Source organism: Terrapene carolina, unplaced genomic scaffold (assembly GCF_002925995.2).
Source record: "Terrapene carolina triunguis isolate 2854851 unplaced genomic scaffold, T_m_triunguis-2.0 Scaffold68, whole genome shotgun sequence".
NCBI lineage: Eukaryota > Metazoa > Chordata > Testudines > Emydidae > Terrapene > Terrapene triunguis.
The window spans coordinates 18,660,638-18,678,173 of record NW_020664419.1 but is presented as its reverse complement, the minus strand read 5'-3'; the positions used below and the strand labels follow the sequence as shown (position 1 = coordinate 18,678,173).

At 40.5% G+C, this 17,536-nt stretch overlaps 1 protein-coding gene across 1 annotated transcript in view; it reads right to left on the bottom strand.

Moving 5' to 3' along the window:
- The window catches only part of MAGI2 (membrane associated guanylate kinase, WW and PDZ domain containing 2), a 1,103,226-nt gene that overhangs the window by 95,621 nt on the left and 990,069 nt on the right, over positions 1 to 17,536 (bottom strand). Inside the window, exons 11-12 of the mRNA XM_029910860.1 lie at positions 14,765 to 14,796; positions 8,771 to 8,960 (exon numbers count right to left, since the gene is read on the bottom strand). Coding sequence (XP_029766720.1) covers positions 8,771 to 8,960; positions 14,765 to 14,796 — 222 coding nt within the window. The remainder of the gene's footprint in view (positions 1 to 8,770; positions 8,961 to 14,764; positions 14,797 to 17,536) is intronic.

The following is a 17,536-nucleotide window of genomic DNA, read 5'->3' as shown; positions in this document are numbered from 1 at the left end:
GTGCCTGGGGCCACCAACACATACTGGTCATGGTGGACTATGCCACACGACAGCCAGAAATGGTCCCCATGCGCTCAATAACCGCAAGAACTGTAGCAACAGAGCTAGTTCAACTTTTTTCTTGGGTGGGCTTATCTACCAAAATCCTGACTGACCATGGGACAAATTTCATGTCCCAGTTGTTAAAGAAGGTGTGGACACTTCTCAAGGTTAAGCCTCTCAGGACCTCCATGTACCACCCTCAAATGGATGGCCTGGTGGAGAGGTTCAATCGAATCTTGAAAAACACGTTGAAAAAATTTGTAAGCACCGACCCTCACAGTTGGGACCAACTCCTGCCCTATCTTATGTTTGTAGTAAGAGAGGTCTGCAGCATTTTCCCTGTTTGAGCTGCTTTATGGCCGGTGACCCAGAGGGATACCTTCTCAAGGAAAAGTGGGAAGAGCAACCATCCCGAGTCCAAAATGTAATTCAGTATGTGTTAAAAATGCGTGAATGACTACATCAGGTGGCCAGGTTCACCCGAGAGAATCTGGAGTGGGCCCAACAAACCCAGGCTCGCAACTATAATAAAGGAGCCCAGGAGAAAGTCTATCAACCCAGCGACCGGGTCTTGCTATTGTTACCCAGCTCTGAAAGTAAGCTCTTGGCCAAATGGCAAGGGGCTTTTGAGATCATAAGACGAATAGGGGACATGGACTATGAGATCTATTGCCCAGATAAGAGAAGGGAAAAATAAATTTTCCATGTAAACTTGTTAAAAGTATGGAAAGCACATGACTGTCTATTTATAGACCCTCCCACCCCGGACCTGCCAGATGACTTGGGATTGGAGGTGAAATCCCCAGCAGGCACTGCAGATGTACCCATAGCAGAATGCCTCCCTCCAGGCCTGCAATGGCAGACCAGAAATCTTCTGGGATACTTTGATGATCTCTTCTCTCAGCCGGGTTGGACTCATCTAATGGCCCATCAAATCAGGACGAATCTGACTGCCAAACCAGAACACAAGACCTACCGAGTTCCTGAAAAGCTCTGGGAGGCTCTAGAATAAGAGGTTTGGGCAATGCTGGAGCTGGGGGTTATTGAGGAATCTCAAAGCCCTTGGTGCAGCCCAGTGGTCCTGGTGCCCAAACCAGATGGCACCACCTGGTTCTGTGTGGATTTCAGGACCCTAAATGCAGCCTCGCAGTTCGATGCTTATCCTACGCCCCGAGTGGATGAGCTCTTGGATCAGCTTGGAAAGGCAAGGTACATAACAACATTGGACTTAACCAAAGGGTATTGGCAAATACCCCTTACAAAAGACTCCCAGAAAGAAACTGCATTTGCCACCCTCCTAGGGCTGTCCCATTTTATAACTATGCCCTTCGGATTATATGGGGCGCCAGCCACCTTCCAATGCCTGATGGATCAGGTACTGTGTCACCATGGTCAATTTGCAGCTGCCTAGTGATCTTCAGTGCTACTTAATGCACGTAGCATCTGTTCTTCAGTCACTGAGAAAGGCTGGGCTCACAGTGAACCCAAAGAAATGTAAGTTTGGTATGCAAGAGACCAAATACCTTGGGTTTCTGGTAGGGAACGGGAAGATACAGCCCCTACAAGTTAAAACCGCAGCTCTAGAAAAAACTCTAGTTCCAAAAACAAACCAAAAAACCAGGTTTGGGCCTTTTTAGGACTGGCCAGTTATTACAGTCAGTTTATCCCCCATTTTGAGACACTAGTGGCACCACTGACAGACCTGACCAAGACGTCGGTACTGAATATGGTACTATGGACACAGGAATGCCAGGTGGTGTTTCAAAGCATAAAAGACATTTTGGGGCAGCAGCCAGTGCTCCGATGCCCCTACTTTGCCTTATAATTTATCCTGCACACAGATGCGTCCACTGTAGACTTGGGTCTGTACTGTCCCAGAACTTCCAAGGGACAGAACATCCAATCCTCTATCTGAGAAAAAAAACTTCAGCTGCGGGAGACTAGGTACTGCACCATAGAACAAGAGTGCTTGGCTATCCGCAGGGCAGTGGTGGCACTGTGTTACTACCTATTTGGAGCCCCGTTTGAACTCCTCACAGACCACGCTCCTTTGAAGTGGATGCAAGCCATGAAAGACACAACCCCCCAGATTACATGATGGTATCTGGTGTTGCAATCGTACAACCTTCACAATAGGACATTGCCTGGGGTTCCAACATGGGAATGCATATTTCTTCTCCCGCACAGGGGTCGATACTGTTTTCGGGGAAATGCCCCCACCCTAATCCTTTCTGCGGGGAGAGGTATGACAGGGTATACCAGACCCTCTGAGGCCCCCTGCTGGAGGACTCGTGGCCCTGCCACACCCCGCCCCCCAAAAGGGTAGCGGAGAGGGTCCTCCTTCAAGCGGCCCAGAGAGACTGTGTGGGACATAGCCATTCGGGGCCCAGCAGCTTAGTATAAGAAGAGCTGGAGGGCCAGAGGCAGTTCAGTTCCTTGTTGGAGCTGAAGGAGTGTGGATGGTGTGTGGCTGGCTGACAGAGCTACAGGACTTAGGATGAAGTTGTGCTGCCAGAAGCCAGGGGGAGCGAGAAGGAGCCCTGAGCTGGTTGCTGGGACTCCATTAGGACAAAGCCCTGAGGTAAGGGTGAAGACGGTGCGGGGCTTTGGGGAAGTGGCCCAGGGAATTAGAGAAGCCGTGTGACATAGTTAAAGGGACACAGCCAATAGCTGTGAACTACAGGGTCCCTGGGCTGGGACCCGGAGTAGTGGGCGGGCCTGGGTCCCCCCCCCCCATTAGACACTGCGGGGGAAGTGGCCTGGACATTGAGGCACCCCAGAGGGGAAACTGAACTATAGTGGCCCAGTACTGTAAGCCAGGAAGCCCCAAGAAGGCGAAGTCATTGTCTCCAGGGAGGGAGCCCTCGGGCACTGCTCTATCCCAGAGCAGGGACAATCTGAGAGAGAGCATTCAGATGTGTGCATTTGGCCAAGGCAGTGCTCATGAGAGGTGAATGAATCCCGTTACAAGCACACATTTATAGATGATGGATTTTTAATAACTGACAAGTACATTACTGCTACTTTGATCAGAAGAAAAAGCAACATGAGAGATTTAGAAAGCAGGAATTTTTGGCCTGCCAGTAAAAGCCGGAACTGTAGCTGTCCACATTTCACTTCTAATAAGAGCTTATTGCTAGTTGATCACATTCTTTCTACTGGCATTTCTGTGTCACCTCAGCAGCCTTGGACTCATGTATGTATCTTAACCACTGGAAAGAAACATTTCACTTTAACCCTTTCATTAGAGTAAAGTACAATGGAATTTCTGTTGCAAATCATTTATACCACAAGGAACATTATGCCATATAGAGTCCTGACAACTTTTCACATCAGAGCTTGACTGATGTGTTACTGCAGAGGATGCTGGGCAAACTGTACCTCATAAACTGTATATTTACAACAATCAGTATTTAATATAGAAAAGTAACTGAGGGAGGATGGGGAGAACTTACATAACATTTCATCCACATCATAGGAGAGTGTCTGTAAAGTGCTTTGAGATCTTCAGATGAAAGGGGCTACATAAATACAAAGTAATACTAGTATGATATAAAGCTGAGCTGATCTAATAAATACAGATTAATTGTGAATATGAAAAAAATATCAAGTTCAATCCCTTTCTTCCCAAATGATTCCACAACAGGTTTAGTTAGATTTTTGGGGAAAAATAAAACTTTTCCCTCATGTCATGCCATGAGATTGAGGCAATAAGTCTATTTTGGGATGAGTGCTTTTTCTATAAATGTAATTAAACTTTTCTTTTAAACTTTAAGTGTAAGCATGATGAAGAGTATCAAACTGACACAACCATCTGCTATGAGGCTTGGTGTGTGTTATTTTGAAACCCTTTCCCCACCCCCGCAACCTCCACTTTAGCTGACAATCCTTTGACTGGTTAACAGGTTCCCTGCACTTTGTTTTTCACATTGCCAGTTTGTTGATCTACGGGTATGAGTCACGGTTTGGGTATCAGAGGTCCTGGATTCAAATCCCAGATAACCCCTTGCAGGGGCCTGAGTTGGTCCTATACCTTTAAATTAAAAGGGTGCGTGGCTTAGTTGGCTAAATGTACCTGTCTAGCAGGGCTTACCTTCAGCCAGAGCTGTCTGGATCAGAGCTCTGGTAAATATTTTTAAACCTGCAGGAGTCCCGGCGTGTCCCCTGGGGCAGAAGCCCTGAGCCCCAGTGCCTCCCGCAGGGCTGAAGTCCTGAGCCTTGGGGCTCCAGGAAATATTCTGTGAGAATTTATGCCATGCTGCCTAGTAACTATGAGATCCTAGGTTCAAATTTCAGCAGGGCCTGGAGTGGGTTTCTAGGGATTATTAATTGGATGTTTTTCTAAAAGATCTGCTCTAGGAATTATTCTAGGAGTTCTATGGCCTGTGTTATACAGGAGGTCAGCCTAGATTATCACAGTGGTCCCTTCTGGCCTTGGAATCTATTGATCTATTACATAATACATTAATAAGGGGGGAAGAATAATCTGCTTGATGAATTCAAAGTGCTAAAGAGCTGTGTCCATGACATCCATAGAACTAAAATGGCAGGAAGAATGGAGACACTGCTGGGCTCAGAAGAATGATTTAAGATTGTGGGGTAAGACTGTGGGAGGAAGAAATTTTCAGTTATTAGGATTGGGGAATATGCATGTGCTGTCAGCTCTCAAGCATTAAATAAAAAAATTTGAAGGATGACATAAGCAAAGAAGAATCAATTAAAACTTGGGACAACACTGGTTTCAATATATCTTGTTCCAGAGATGCATGAAACACCAGGATGTTCCCAGCAAACTGGGAAGTACGGTTACTGTAGCCTTGTGTGCTTGTTTCATTTTGGGTCCAGTTCTGGTTCATGACTTCTATGTCTCTGTCTACAATTATCTATAATTTCCAATTGCCATTAGGGCAGAACTCAAGTGAAACCAAACATTTAAACAAATATGGTCAAGAAAGTCTACCCAAGATTGTTATCCCTTCCCCAGATAGGAACAACACTGGCATGGCATATGCTACTGAACATGGTAGATTAGAATCACTCACAGAGCAGAAGGAGTGGTGAGCAATGAGAACTAGAAACCTAGTCTAAGGACTCTCACCCATGTGGGTCAGAAGATTTTTTTTGATGGATGAGAAGAACTCCTTCTTGGTATAAAATCACCTATTTGGGGACAAATGCCCTACCCCAATGTTTATACTTGACTTTGGATTGTATTCATATTTGAGTCATGTTCAGGGCTGAATATGAATTGATCCTGTGATATTCGCCTCCACTATTATTTAGCTCGAAAAATATGGAGCTCTTCATATTGGAACCTAAGATGAAAGCAGATCTCATACTGTTCATTTACGTATTTCCTGATTTTCACTGTATTTTTTTCAGTGTTGCCAAGTAATCAGTTTATAGTCTGCACTTTTCGGATCTTGCCATGATGGCTTCACCCCAAGAGGCTGCTCAGGCTCCGCTGAATTGAAAGTGCAGGGCTCTGCTAAAATACTTCATTTATTATAGAAACTACACATATGGGGAGCAATTATTTGCAAAGGGCTGCTCTCTCCTTAAAATGGTACATCAAGTCAAATATATTTTGAGCAGCAATGCTGAGTTACCCAAAATATTTGTTAATGATGGACATCTGATAAAGTGGGTTTTAGCCCACGAAAGCTTATGTCCAAATTTGTTAGTCTCTAAGGTGCCACAAGGACTCCTCGTTGTTTTTGCTGATACAGACTAACACGGCTACCACTCTGAAACCTGACTCCCTTTTTACTTTCACTTCTCTTTAGAGTCTTCCTCAGAAGACAGCGCTTTGGAGAAAAACATATCAGCACTGACATTCTTTCTTTTCTTTTTTTTTTCCACTAAAGCCCTGAGAGAGAGTCATGTTTAAAAACTGTTTGCAAACTTTGTTCAAATATGGCTCCGCTAACTCTTTTCTCAAATCTCCTTGGCTTAGTCCACACTGCAATCAAACTGACCCACATTTTCAAACAGTTTTCAAATACAGTATGTATCTCTCACGAGTGTAGGTAGAAGCTCAAGTGCAATTTCTACAAGTACTGCTGCCAGGAGGTTCAATCGAGAATAAACTTTTCAGAACAGTGAAAGAGATTGGATTATTAATGAATATTTATTATCAGTATTGAAGTAACAGCCACAAGATGGTAGGCGCTGTCCACATATGCACAGGAATACAGTTCCTGCCCTAAAGTGTTTATAATCTAAAGACAAAATTTTCAAAAACGGATGCCTAAAATTAAATTAAATTCCCAAGTCCATATATTCTGGATATTCGGCACTTCTGAAATCCAGGCAAGTTATTTATATATATATATGAACTTGGGAGCCCAACCTTAGGTACCCATTTTTGAAACTGGCCTAAGAAGACAAGCAAAATACAAAGGGTGAGATTCTGTGCTGCTTCTCTTGCAATGCTGGGAAAGTGGGGACAAAAGTAGCTTCAAACTCCCAGGATACTGATGGGCTACTAAGAATGCACAAAGTGCTACATGCCTATATGCCAGGGCTTGCATGAGAGAGTGCACAGGATATCCAAAGATGGTCCTATGCAAGGCCTGTACTTGAGAAATTCTTCACTAGCTTTAGAATCACAAAAAGGGCCATAGCTGGGTGAAAAATCTCACTCAAAGAGCGGGGAGGAGAAAGACACAATCAAACTGTGTATAATTTTCTATACACTCAGGCAACTCACCATTCCATTACATGTTTATCAGGCCCCACTGTCTGTCATTTTGTGTAATAAATACTCAACTCAACTATACCCAACTACTCCCTAACCTATCCGTTACTAATTGGCCTGTTTTTTGGAAGTAGCACAGAAGAAATAGATTACACGGCGGAAGAATTTGGTGGAAGAAAGAGTAGTGGCTTTATGTATCACTTCAGAAACATGTAGTGTGCATATGGAGCTATGTGGAAGAAAGTGCAAAGATGGTACTGGGAGGAGCGGAGTAGGGAGCAGTCAAAGCTAACATCATTGGCTGAGTGGAGGGGATGGCGGGCGGTGTGATAAGAGACAAGAACAGAGGATAAGGGAAGGGCAGAGATGTGAAACACCTTGAAGGGTTGAACTTGATACATTGGAAAAGGGGTAGTCAGAAAAGGCATCTGGATAAAACATACAGAATGATTGGTGAGGCAAATGGTTTTGGCAGCAGCATTTTGAATGGAGTGTAGGGGTGTGATGTGGGCATAAGAAAGGCCAGATAGGAGAAGGTTTCAGTAATCAAGGGTCTATACAAGAGTTTCAGCTGTGTGGACAGAAAGATGAAGTTGGCTCTTAGAGAAGTTATTATGGAAGAGGTAGCAAGATTTGGGCACAGCCTGGGTATGTACATCAATGGAGAGAGAATTGTCAAAGATAACTCCCAGGTCAAGGGCCTGGATGATGGAAGAATGGTGACAAAGTGAAACAGTGCCAAAGAATGGAGAGAGTCTGTCATGGAATGTGGGGAGGAAGGGTAAGGAATTTAGTGCAGATTATCCTTATGGGTAAGTATGCACATCTTATTTCCAGATCACTGATTTTAGATGGAGACAGGGCTACTTCAGGGTACTTTGACACAATCATTAGATAATGACATAATTTAAATTCTCTCTTTCTCTTTCTGCTCCTTCAGATATTTATATATAATGTTCTGAACACAGATTTCATGAGTATTTACTAAGTTATCACATTTCACTTCAGAGTGGCTTTATATCAATAGTGATTGAAACAATTCCCTTATTTTAGTGATATATAGTAGAGGTGGTTCTGAAACGAAACTATATCAGGCACTCCCAAACTTTGTAAAAGTTTGTTTCTGAATCTTAATCTGAACTTTGTTGCTTAGGACCATCTCCAATACACAGGGTTAAACTGATGGCGAGGGAGTTAATCTGGATCTATGCCACTGTAATTCAGTGCAATACTTTGCACATAATTTATACATTAGTTTGACAGCCTTCAAAGTGAAAGGTGCTATATACAAGCATAAGATATGACTATAAGAACAAAAATCTTAAAGAATAGCACATAATATTTAAATGTTGTTCTTAATTTAAGAGCTCTTGTTTACATACAGTATACAATTTTTATCTAAAAGGTTATGGGAGCAAATATAGATGGGATAACATGTCTTTTCCTTGATGTGGAATACATGCAATATATTCCTTAAGAACATGAAAAAAGAAAATAAGGATGAGAAGCTGGAGAGAGTTTTGTTTTCCATAAGTCTTCAGGTATTACGGGTTAGTGGATTTTTAGCAGCAAGTATGGTATAACAACTAGCAGAAAGTCACTATAAGTAAAACCAACCATCCAACCAACCAAAAGTTTCCTTTTTAAACTTCAATCTAAGGGTAAGAAAAGCAGGACAATTTAATGGTAAATTTGCATCACCTTTTCAGTTAACTACAAAGAAGATATTTTGATGTATACTGTTCTTCTTTGAGGACTTATGATTCAGAACAGGGGAGGGGTAATAGCAAGAAAACAAACTTGTATGAAAGCCAAAGCGTAAATGTGTAAAATTTAGACAATTTTAGGATAAATGTATCAAGGTAGAGTTTGAATAATTTTTAATAGTAGGCAATAATTGGGTTCATATGTGGGTTGCTTTAAACTACAATAGATATAATTACATAAAATATGTCAGCCTTGACACATTCATAGGCAAATGCTTAAAATAATTAAATGCTCAGCAGGGTGAACAGGGCTTTCACTTACGCCTACTTTCATAAATAGCTCTTGACTTCTCATATAGCTCATATGGGTCGGGTTTTCTTGGATCAAAGGCCTCTGTTGAATCAGGAAACGAACTCCTGTGAAGGGTGGGTGGAAAGGGAATACTCTGTGGTATAGCTGGAGCAGATAAACTGGTCTGAGGGCTGCCTTGATTCTCCCATCGCTCCATCATCTGTAATAAATATATACAGAAAATAAAAAATTAAACATCTTTTCACAAACCATGACTACGTCAAACACTCTAGAGAAAGTGGCTTCAGTTACAAGTGTGGTAGATATACATATATTTTGTAAAGTTAGAAAATCTTCTGGGTATCTTTGGGGATGAAAGGAATTTTAAATATTATTTTAAAGTTACTTAAATTAAAAGTTCTTATTCCAAGGTCTTGGTGCGTATAGATATATCAAAATACACAACAAATGAAGAAACAGCTATGATTAAAAAAACCCAGCCATGTCTTTCCTGACTATTTAATGGACCCATCACATATGTACAAAGTCTTCCTTGTCTGATTGAGCCTCATTCCCACCCTGCTAGGAAATCCCAGGGAAATAGATGAGCTTTTCAGTATTCCCTGAAGGCTAATCGAGTCTGTCCAACCAAAAGGGGATGCAGTAATTTCCAAATTTGAGGATTCCCCATCCAAGGCACCTTACCACCAAATCCCTCTAATTTAAACCAGAGGCCCTTAACCCAATGACAGCTGCATCTTTGTCACACAAAGACAGCGGTGAGCTCTCAGGCAGCTGAGTCCCTCACTATTTGGGACCCCATTCTGCAGTACTACTCAGGTTGAGTGATACTTACTCAGAGACCTATTTGCTTCAGTGAAGCTACTCACATAGATAAGTGCCTCTCAGTGTGACTAAGAATTTTTGAATTAGGCCCACCAAGATTTATAGGTTAAAACCAACATCTTAAGGAATGCCTTAAGCATGAAGCACCTCTTAACAGGCAAGCAGCCACATTCTCCATGAACCTAATTATCTGATTGATCCCAACATGCAACTTATGTAGAGTGCATGACAGTAGACATGAGGAAGGCTTTGATTACTGTACGGAGGTCTGCACTGGAAAAAAGGGTTGCATCTTTTTAGACAAAGGCCAATGAAAAAGAGTAGTCTAGGCACAGCTATTACTTGAACATCCAGTTGCAGTGAAAACTTTAATAGCACCTTCAAATTTCAAAGCTGAATAATGAAAAGTGAGGATTCTTCCTCAATCCAGGAGTTTGATATAATCCTTGTCATTTCTTCTGGTTTCTTCCTTCCACATAAAACATCTCCAGTCTTATTTAGATAGAGTTTGAGAGAGTTAGTTCTCATCCAAGTACCACACTGGATAGGGGGATCAATTCCTCCAGACAGTTTAGACAAGATGGAGAAACACAGCAGTGTGTGATATGTTGAAGGCACTGAAGTCCAGAGCTCCTCATTGACACTTCCTAGTGGCAAGGCCTCAAATACACAATGAACAAGGGGGGGGGGGGCAGATAATATAGGATGCAATGGTATCCTGCAGGAGAAAGCCCTGGGATTTTACCTTCTGCAGATACGTCTGCACTAGAGTTTTTATTTGAAACAACTGATAACTAATTAAGTTTAGGCTTGGAAGGATTAGATTTTTATTGGCAAATGTTGATTTTACCACACACACAAACCAATGACAAAATATTTCCACCAGTGATAACTGAAATGTAAAGATAGGCCAACTAAGAAAAATGCTGCTGGAAAACTTTGAGTTTGGTTTAAAGCTATTTACTTTGTACATTTTGACATGTGACTTTGACAATTTTTGGTTTATCAATTATAAAGCTTTAACTTTTTGATACTCAGCCTCTATTGTCAGTAAATAACTATTGTCTGATACCCCCCATAATTTCCTGCAACTGTGAAAATGTAAATCAACAACATTTGAAAATGCTTAAAAATTAAGTTTGATATTATCCATTGAAATTATAAAAAAACAAAAATTGAATTCTGCGATGCCCATTGAAGTTGTTAGGTAACACATTTGTATGTACTAGTCTAGATACACCACAAGCATGGAGCAAGCTCTCGTTAAGTGCCTAGGCTAGCATGTACAAACATGTGAGCTGACTTAAGTTAATTGGCAATCAATTAATACAAGTAAAAAATGTCTAATGTAGACAACTCTTAAAAATGAACCACCCAAGTGCCACTCCATGTACCCTGCTAGGGACTGAAGCTGTGTCAGCAGTCCCTTACTGCAAATGGCATCAAAGGCAGATGACTAGAGTTATACAATGAGTCTAACCTATGAACGCTGACTCCATCCCTTCTTTCAACCTACACCCTCAGAAAATGCCTGGTTTAGCTTTGCAATATATCCTGAAGATCAACAAAGTTAGACTCTTTCATAGCAAGAGTGTGCGGAGTAAAGTTTCAGAGTCAAGAGCACTCTCCAAATAAAGACAGGTTTCAGAGTAGCAGCCGTGTTAGTCTGTATCCGCAAAAAGAACAGGAGTACTTGTGGCACCTTAGAGACTAACAAATTTATTAGAGCATAAGCTTTCGTGGGCTACAACGCACTTCTTCGGGTGCATATAGAGTGAAACATATATTGAGGAGATATATATACACACATACAGAGAGCATGAACAGGTGGGAGTTGTCTTACCAACTCTGAGAGGCCAATTAAGTAAGAGAAAAAAAACTTTTGAAGTGATAATCAAGATAGCCAAGTACAGACAGTTTGATAAGAAGCAAGTGTGAGAATACTTACAAGGGGAGATAGATTCAATGTTTGTAATGGCTCAGCCATTCCCAATCCCTATTTAACCCTGAGTTGATTGTGTCTAGTTTGCATATCAATTCCAGCTCAGCAGTCTCTCGTTGGAGTCTGTTTTTGAAGTTTTTCTGTTTTAAGATAGCCACCCGCAGGTCTGTCATAGAATGGCCAGACAGGTTAAAGTGTTCTCCCACTGGTTTTTGAGTATTATGATTCCTGATGTCAGATTTGTGTCCATTAATTCTTTTGCATAGAGACTGTCCGGTTTGGCCAATGTATATGGCAAAGGGGCATTGCTGGCACATGATGGTATATATCACATTGGTAGATGTGCAGGTGAACGAGCCCCTGATGGTATGGCTGATGTGATTAGGCCCTATGATGGTGTCACTTGAATAGATATGTGGACAGAGTTGGCATCAGGCTTTGTTACAAGGATAGGTTCCTGGGTCAGTGTTTTTGTTCAGTGATGTGTGGTTGCTGGTGAGTATTTGCTTTAGGTTGGGGGGTTGTCTGTAAGCGAGGACAGGTCTGTCTCCCAAGATCTGTGAGAGTAAAGGATCATTAGATGATCACATGATCAAAACCCACTGTTTTCTGTAATAAAACAGTTTCAATGGAAAATTTACCACCAATACTAAAGATAATGCACCAAAGTGTTTTGTGAAGAGGCACATATGAGGCTCAATGTAGGAAACTGATAAAACTTCATTAAGCTGAAAGGAAGCTGTTTGAAATGACTACTATGCCCACTGGAATTCAGGTCAAGGAAGGGCTGTCCACAGAATTTCGGCCTTCTGAATCACAGAGAAATGCACCTGCCTTTTGTCAAGAATGTCCAACTTTAAAGATTAGTAAAGACAAAGCCTGTAAATTGTAGGAAAGATGACAGAAGAGACAAAGCCAGTGTAAGAAAGATGACAGACAGGGACCTCAGTTAATACAAGTGCTTCGTGATCAGGCAGAATAATGGTCTGAATCCTGATCAAAGGAGCACTAAATTCAGTTCTGCCCTCACTGAGGAAAGAAACTAGTGAAATCAAACAACTTATCATTATGAAACAGAAAGACACTTAGGAATCTATCTATAGAAATATTAAACCTAATTGCGTTCTTATTTTCATAATCTCTTTGAAAGAACCAGAGAAACAAAGAACTATCTTTCAAAATACGAAAATGAATAGAAATAAAATTGATCTAAAAGCAGGGTATAAAAAAGGCCTCCCACAAGCCCAACCCCTCCTCCTTGCGGTGGGATAGTGGAAACGGGTTGAGTAAGGGATTGCTTTTCAACTCAAAGTATGGTTGGTGAGCTATTCTCTCTGCACTGATATAGTAGCCATGAAGGCCTACAGGATTTACTCTGAAACACCCTGGCTAACAGAGCTCTGGCTGGGCAGACCAAGTTCATTAGCCTGGCAATTGGTCTAAGAGATGGTCACTCTGAAAACAAACCTGCAGCCAGCAAGTCTTTCAGTTGTCTTGGCTTTACCCTGAAATAGTCTTGCTGGCTGAGAGAATGTGCAAATTGGTGTATATTCACTTTAAGTGAATTCCCGTGCAGCCTTCGACAGTCTAATCCAATAAACCCTGCAGCAAGTGACAGGCGATGGACATTGATGGACAGGGAGTCATAGTCATGAACCTACATGTGAATAGGTCAAGATTTTGGTCGCTCTGCATTGATTTAGGGTGACACTGTAGTTCAGCAATATCTTGATTGGCTCAGCTGCTCTATTCACAGACACCACAGCCCACTTCAATCTAGAAAAGATGCCCTAAAAATTGTTCCAGAGCAGCCCTGACCAGCCTACTGTGGCTGGAGTTTGTCCCATCACATGGCTGACATGTAAACTATGCAGAACTATGCGGAGACACTTGCACTTCATATTCCTGCACTACACCAAGTTCAAGATGCTGCAACTAGTCTCTCACTTCCCAACAGCTCTTTCCAAATATGGCTTTTAATCACTTTTAAACACACTGTACACTTATGAATTCTGAAAACATCCAAACAGGTTTTTTAAAATTTTTAAAATGTCCTGCCTCCCACAACATTTACTCCCGAAAGAGCTTCTATCCAGACTATATTTGTCACTTATGTTATTTAGATCAATGGACAAACTCATGTCACAGCATAGTGTGATTGAGGCCAGCACATTGCATCCAACTTTTATCACAATAGATTGAAATCATCATGAATTGAAACAATCTGATGGAGTAGCATCAAATCTTCATCTCACTCCTAATGATGTTTCACAGACTCCAGAGGTTATTTCAGGAGCTGTTCAATATGCCATGATCTAGCCTCACAGGTCATCAGATGAACAGTGACAATCATGAAAAACAGAACAGATGACCAACTTATAAATGCTTGTAAGTATACTAAAATTATTATTATTTGTATTGCAATAGCACTTAGGGGCCCTAAACCAGGGATCAAAAGCCCAGTTTGCAATGCAATATATATACATACAGTGAGAGACAGTTACTGCCCCAAAGAGCTTACCGTCTAAATAGACAAGCTAGACAGACAGCAGATATAGACAGGCAAAAATAGTGGTTTAAAATATTTTTATATTGGGAATGCTGACGCAGCTATAACAAAATGATATAGTAGGAAAACTGGGGATCAATATAATAAATACAATGTTTGTTTGCAATCTTTTTTCATAGTTTCACAGTAACCCCATTACATAAATGCTGGCACTGGAAGACAAATTCACTCTCGTACATATTCTCAAAACAGTAATTAGAAGGATGAATTTTTATTGCCTATATGATGCTTTAAGTAACCTCATATCTTCAAGACCAACTAAATTTCTGAAATTACAGAAATAATTATCCTAATAATTAATATTAGTCATGTATAAATTCATAAAATTCTGCTTCTCTTAGAAGTGTGTGGGGGGAACAAATTTTGAAGGGGAAAACTGATGCAGATCTGTTAATGAAACGTGTATGGTACTGACATTTTCATTTGAAAGAATTCACTTAAAAATAAAAATAGAATAGGGTATATAACGAGGGGTTAAATCTCATGATCTATTAGTTATTTATTTATTTTACAGGGCATTAAAGTCAACCATACAGTAGTGGAGAAAAGTAAATGTAATGTTATTCATGGCATATAAGTCAGATAAAAGCCTGAAGAAATTTGCCTTATAATGATAATGATAATGACATATGAATTCAAATGAGTGTAATTTTGAATGAGAACTTACAGGCTTTGGAGTTTTCCATGGAGAAAAGAAACCTGAAATAAAGAAAAAAATATTAGTGAAACTTTCTGTCATATCACTTTACTAGGAAATATATAATGGTACAGGCACTGTGGGGTCTATTCTTCCCTTTTGATGCAGGCCTGTAATTTATAGTAACATTGATGAGGATTACATACACCAGGGCCGCCCGGGGGGGGAGGGGGGCGGGCGGCAAGTGGGGCAATTTGCCCCAGGCCCCGGGCCCCGCAGGGGCCCCCACGAGAATATAGTATTCTATAGTATTGCAACTTTTTTTTATGGAAGGGGCCCCCAAAATTGCTTTGCCCCAGGCCCCCTGAATCCTCTGGGCGGCCCTGACATACACATGGTGGGGGGAGATGCATCCTAAATAAAGGCAAGTGAAGCCTATAGGAGTCTAGCCATTATCTTCAAAGGTAGCAGGCTCAAATGGACAAAACTTCAATCCAGTGCCCACTCAAGGAAATGGAAAGACTCCTAATGGATTCAGTTGGCATCAGATAAAGCTCCAAATCATCTATTTCAAAGAATCAAACATAGTAAAGCAGCAATTCAAAATTTTTGTTAAAACAAAGACTAATAAGCAAAGACTGGTTTCAATTGGCTAGTATAAAGAAACATTGAAGAAAAATTACTATTTAATCAATATGGCTCACAAAAACACAACTCCAGAAGTTAATTATTGTTTTTTGTTTTATTTTGTTCCTCCCCCTGCAGAAATAAAAGGTGCTGGTCAGATACTATTGCTTCTTTGCATCAAATTATTTATTTTCCTGGTTACTGGTGTGTGACTCAACTTAATGAGTCATTATGACTGCTGCTTACCAATACTTAAAACCTGACATGTCCTTGTCATAAAACTAGATCACCTAAAATGTATGTTGAAAACATTGATAATTGCTTTGTATGCAGTACAATGTGCAAAAGAATTTTAGCTACAAAATGAATAAATAAATCAGGTAAAAAAACAGAATTAAAAGAATAGAGGGTCAAATTTTCAAAAGGGTAACCTTCTTTTTGCCGGCTCAATTTTCATCCAAAAAAATGTACCTGTAATTTGATTGTGGTTATAAATCTGAGTACATACATTTCTAACTCCATGCTTACAAGCTAAAATCAGGTAGTCAGAGGCACAATTCATTTTGTGGGGGAAAAATACAGGCTCAAACTGAGGTCACTCAAAGAGTGACTGGGCCTCTGCCCCTCAGAAAATGTTCTCCAAATAATGAATTATAATGATAGCACTACCTTAACTATTTCTCTCTCTAAAGAGCATCAAGGAAACAGCTAAACTGAATTAAAATAATAGACCATCAGGGAAATGTATCCATAAAAAAATTCAATAGGAGTTATATCTGAACATGATAGTCAAGGCCTCTAGGATTCTGTGGTCATTGGGTCATTTCAACTGTCCATAGATGTGATAAAATTTGGAGCAAAGAAATTCTTGAATTTGTGGCAGAAAGCCATTGACTGTATGGCAACTGTTATTTGTAAAGTAATAGTATTTTAAAGCATGGTTGTACTGTAAAAGCGATTCTGAAAAGACCATGGAGGGGGAAGGGGAGGTTCATGTTTGCTGTTTGTCTATAGCTTTCATATAAAAGATGCTGAGTTTACAAACAAAAAGATTTTTTCCCCCTCTGTAAACTGAAGCTGAGGTATGAAAGACAAATTGTGTAGTTCTGGTTCCCACATCAGCTCCAATATGAAAGATGCTGTAACTGAAGTTTAGCTAGCAATTCTTTAGATTATATACATGTCAGGACAGAATCAAGCTCACTCTTTCTTGCTTGTTGCTGCTCTGATCGGCAGACAGGAGCCAAAAGGTAGTAAACCCCTGTTTTCATCAGAAAGCTAAGCTGAGACTCGGCATACACAAGAAGATCTGTTGAGCAAGATGTGCCAGGTATCTTATACCTAGTTACTGATGATTGGGTGTTCTGGAAATATCCAAAAAGGTAACATTCTACAATCATTTGCACTAGTGCAATGCCCATGAATTGTTTTCAGTGAAAATTACAACTATTCAAAAAAGGGCAAAACTCACCCCACAGAAACTTACTGTCTATAGTCAATTTTCTGACCATAACTGCACTTTAGCTGCCCTGCCTCAAACTGTCCATATCAAGTAAACATAAAATAAAAATACATACAAATATTTATTGACAAAAATAAATGACAAATACAACAAACAGAGGGTTTTAAAAAAAATCAAAAAATCAAATATTCAATCTAAACTAAAAACATTTGCACTTAAACTCAGGATGGAGACTTGTTGCATAGACTTTAACATACAAATGCCAAGGTCCTCATTCAAAACCAATAAAAGGAAATACTTATTCACACAACACCTAATTAAGTGATGGAATGCGTTGTCATTGAGGCAAAAAACCTAGCAAGAGTCAAAAGGTATTATACAGATAATAAGCAGTGTTACAACAGTTAATGCTAATAGACTTTGGATGAGATATTAAACCTCATGCTTCACAGTGTAAGCCAGTCTCTAACTATTAAGAATTAGGAGACCTAATGTGGGGGGCAGATCATCCCACATCTCCTAATCAGAGGTTTCTTGCACCTTCTTCTGAAGCATCTGATGCTGGCCACTGTTGGAGACATGACACTTGACTAGATGGACCCTGAGTCTGGTGCAGGATTGAAATTCCCACATTCCTCTTTTCCACGTACCGTTCAGCAATTCTAATTTTTCCCTTGTCTTAAACAAAACAAACATAAAAGATGCCTTTTATG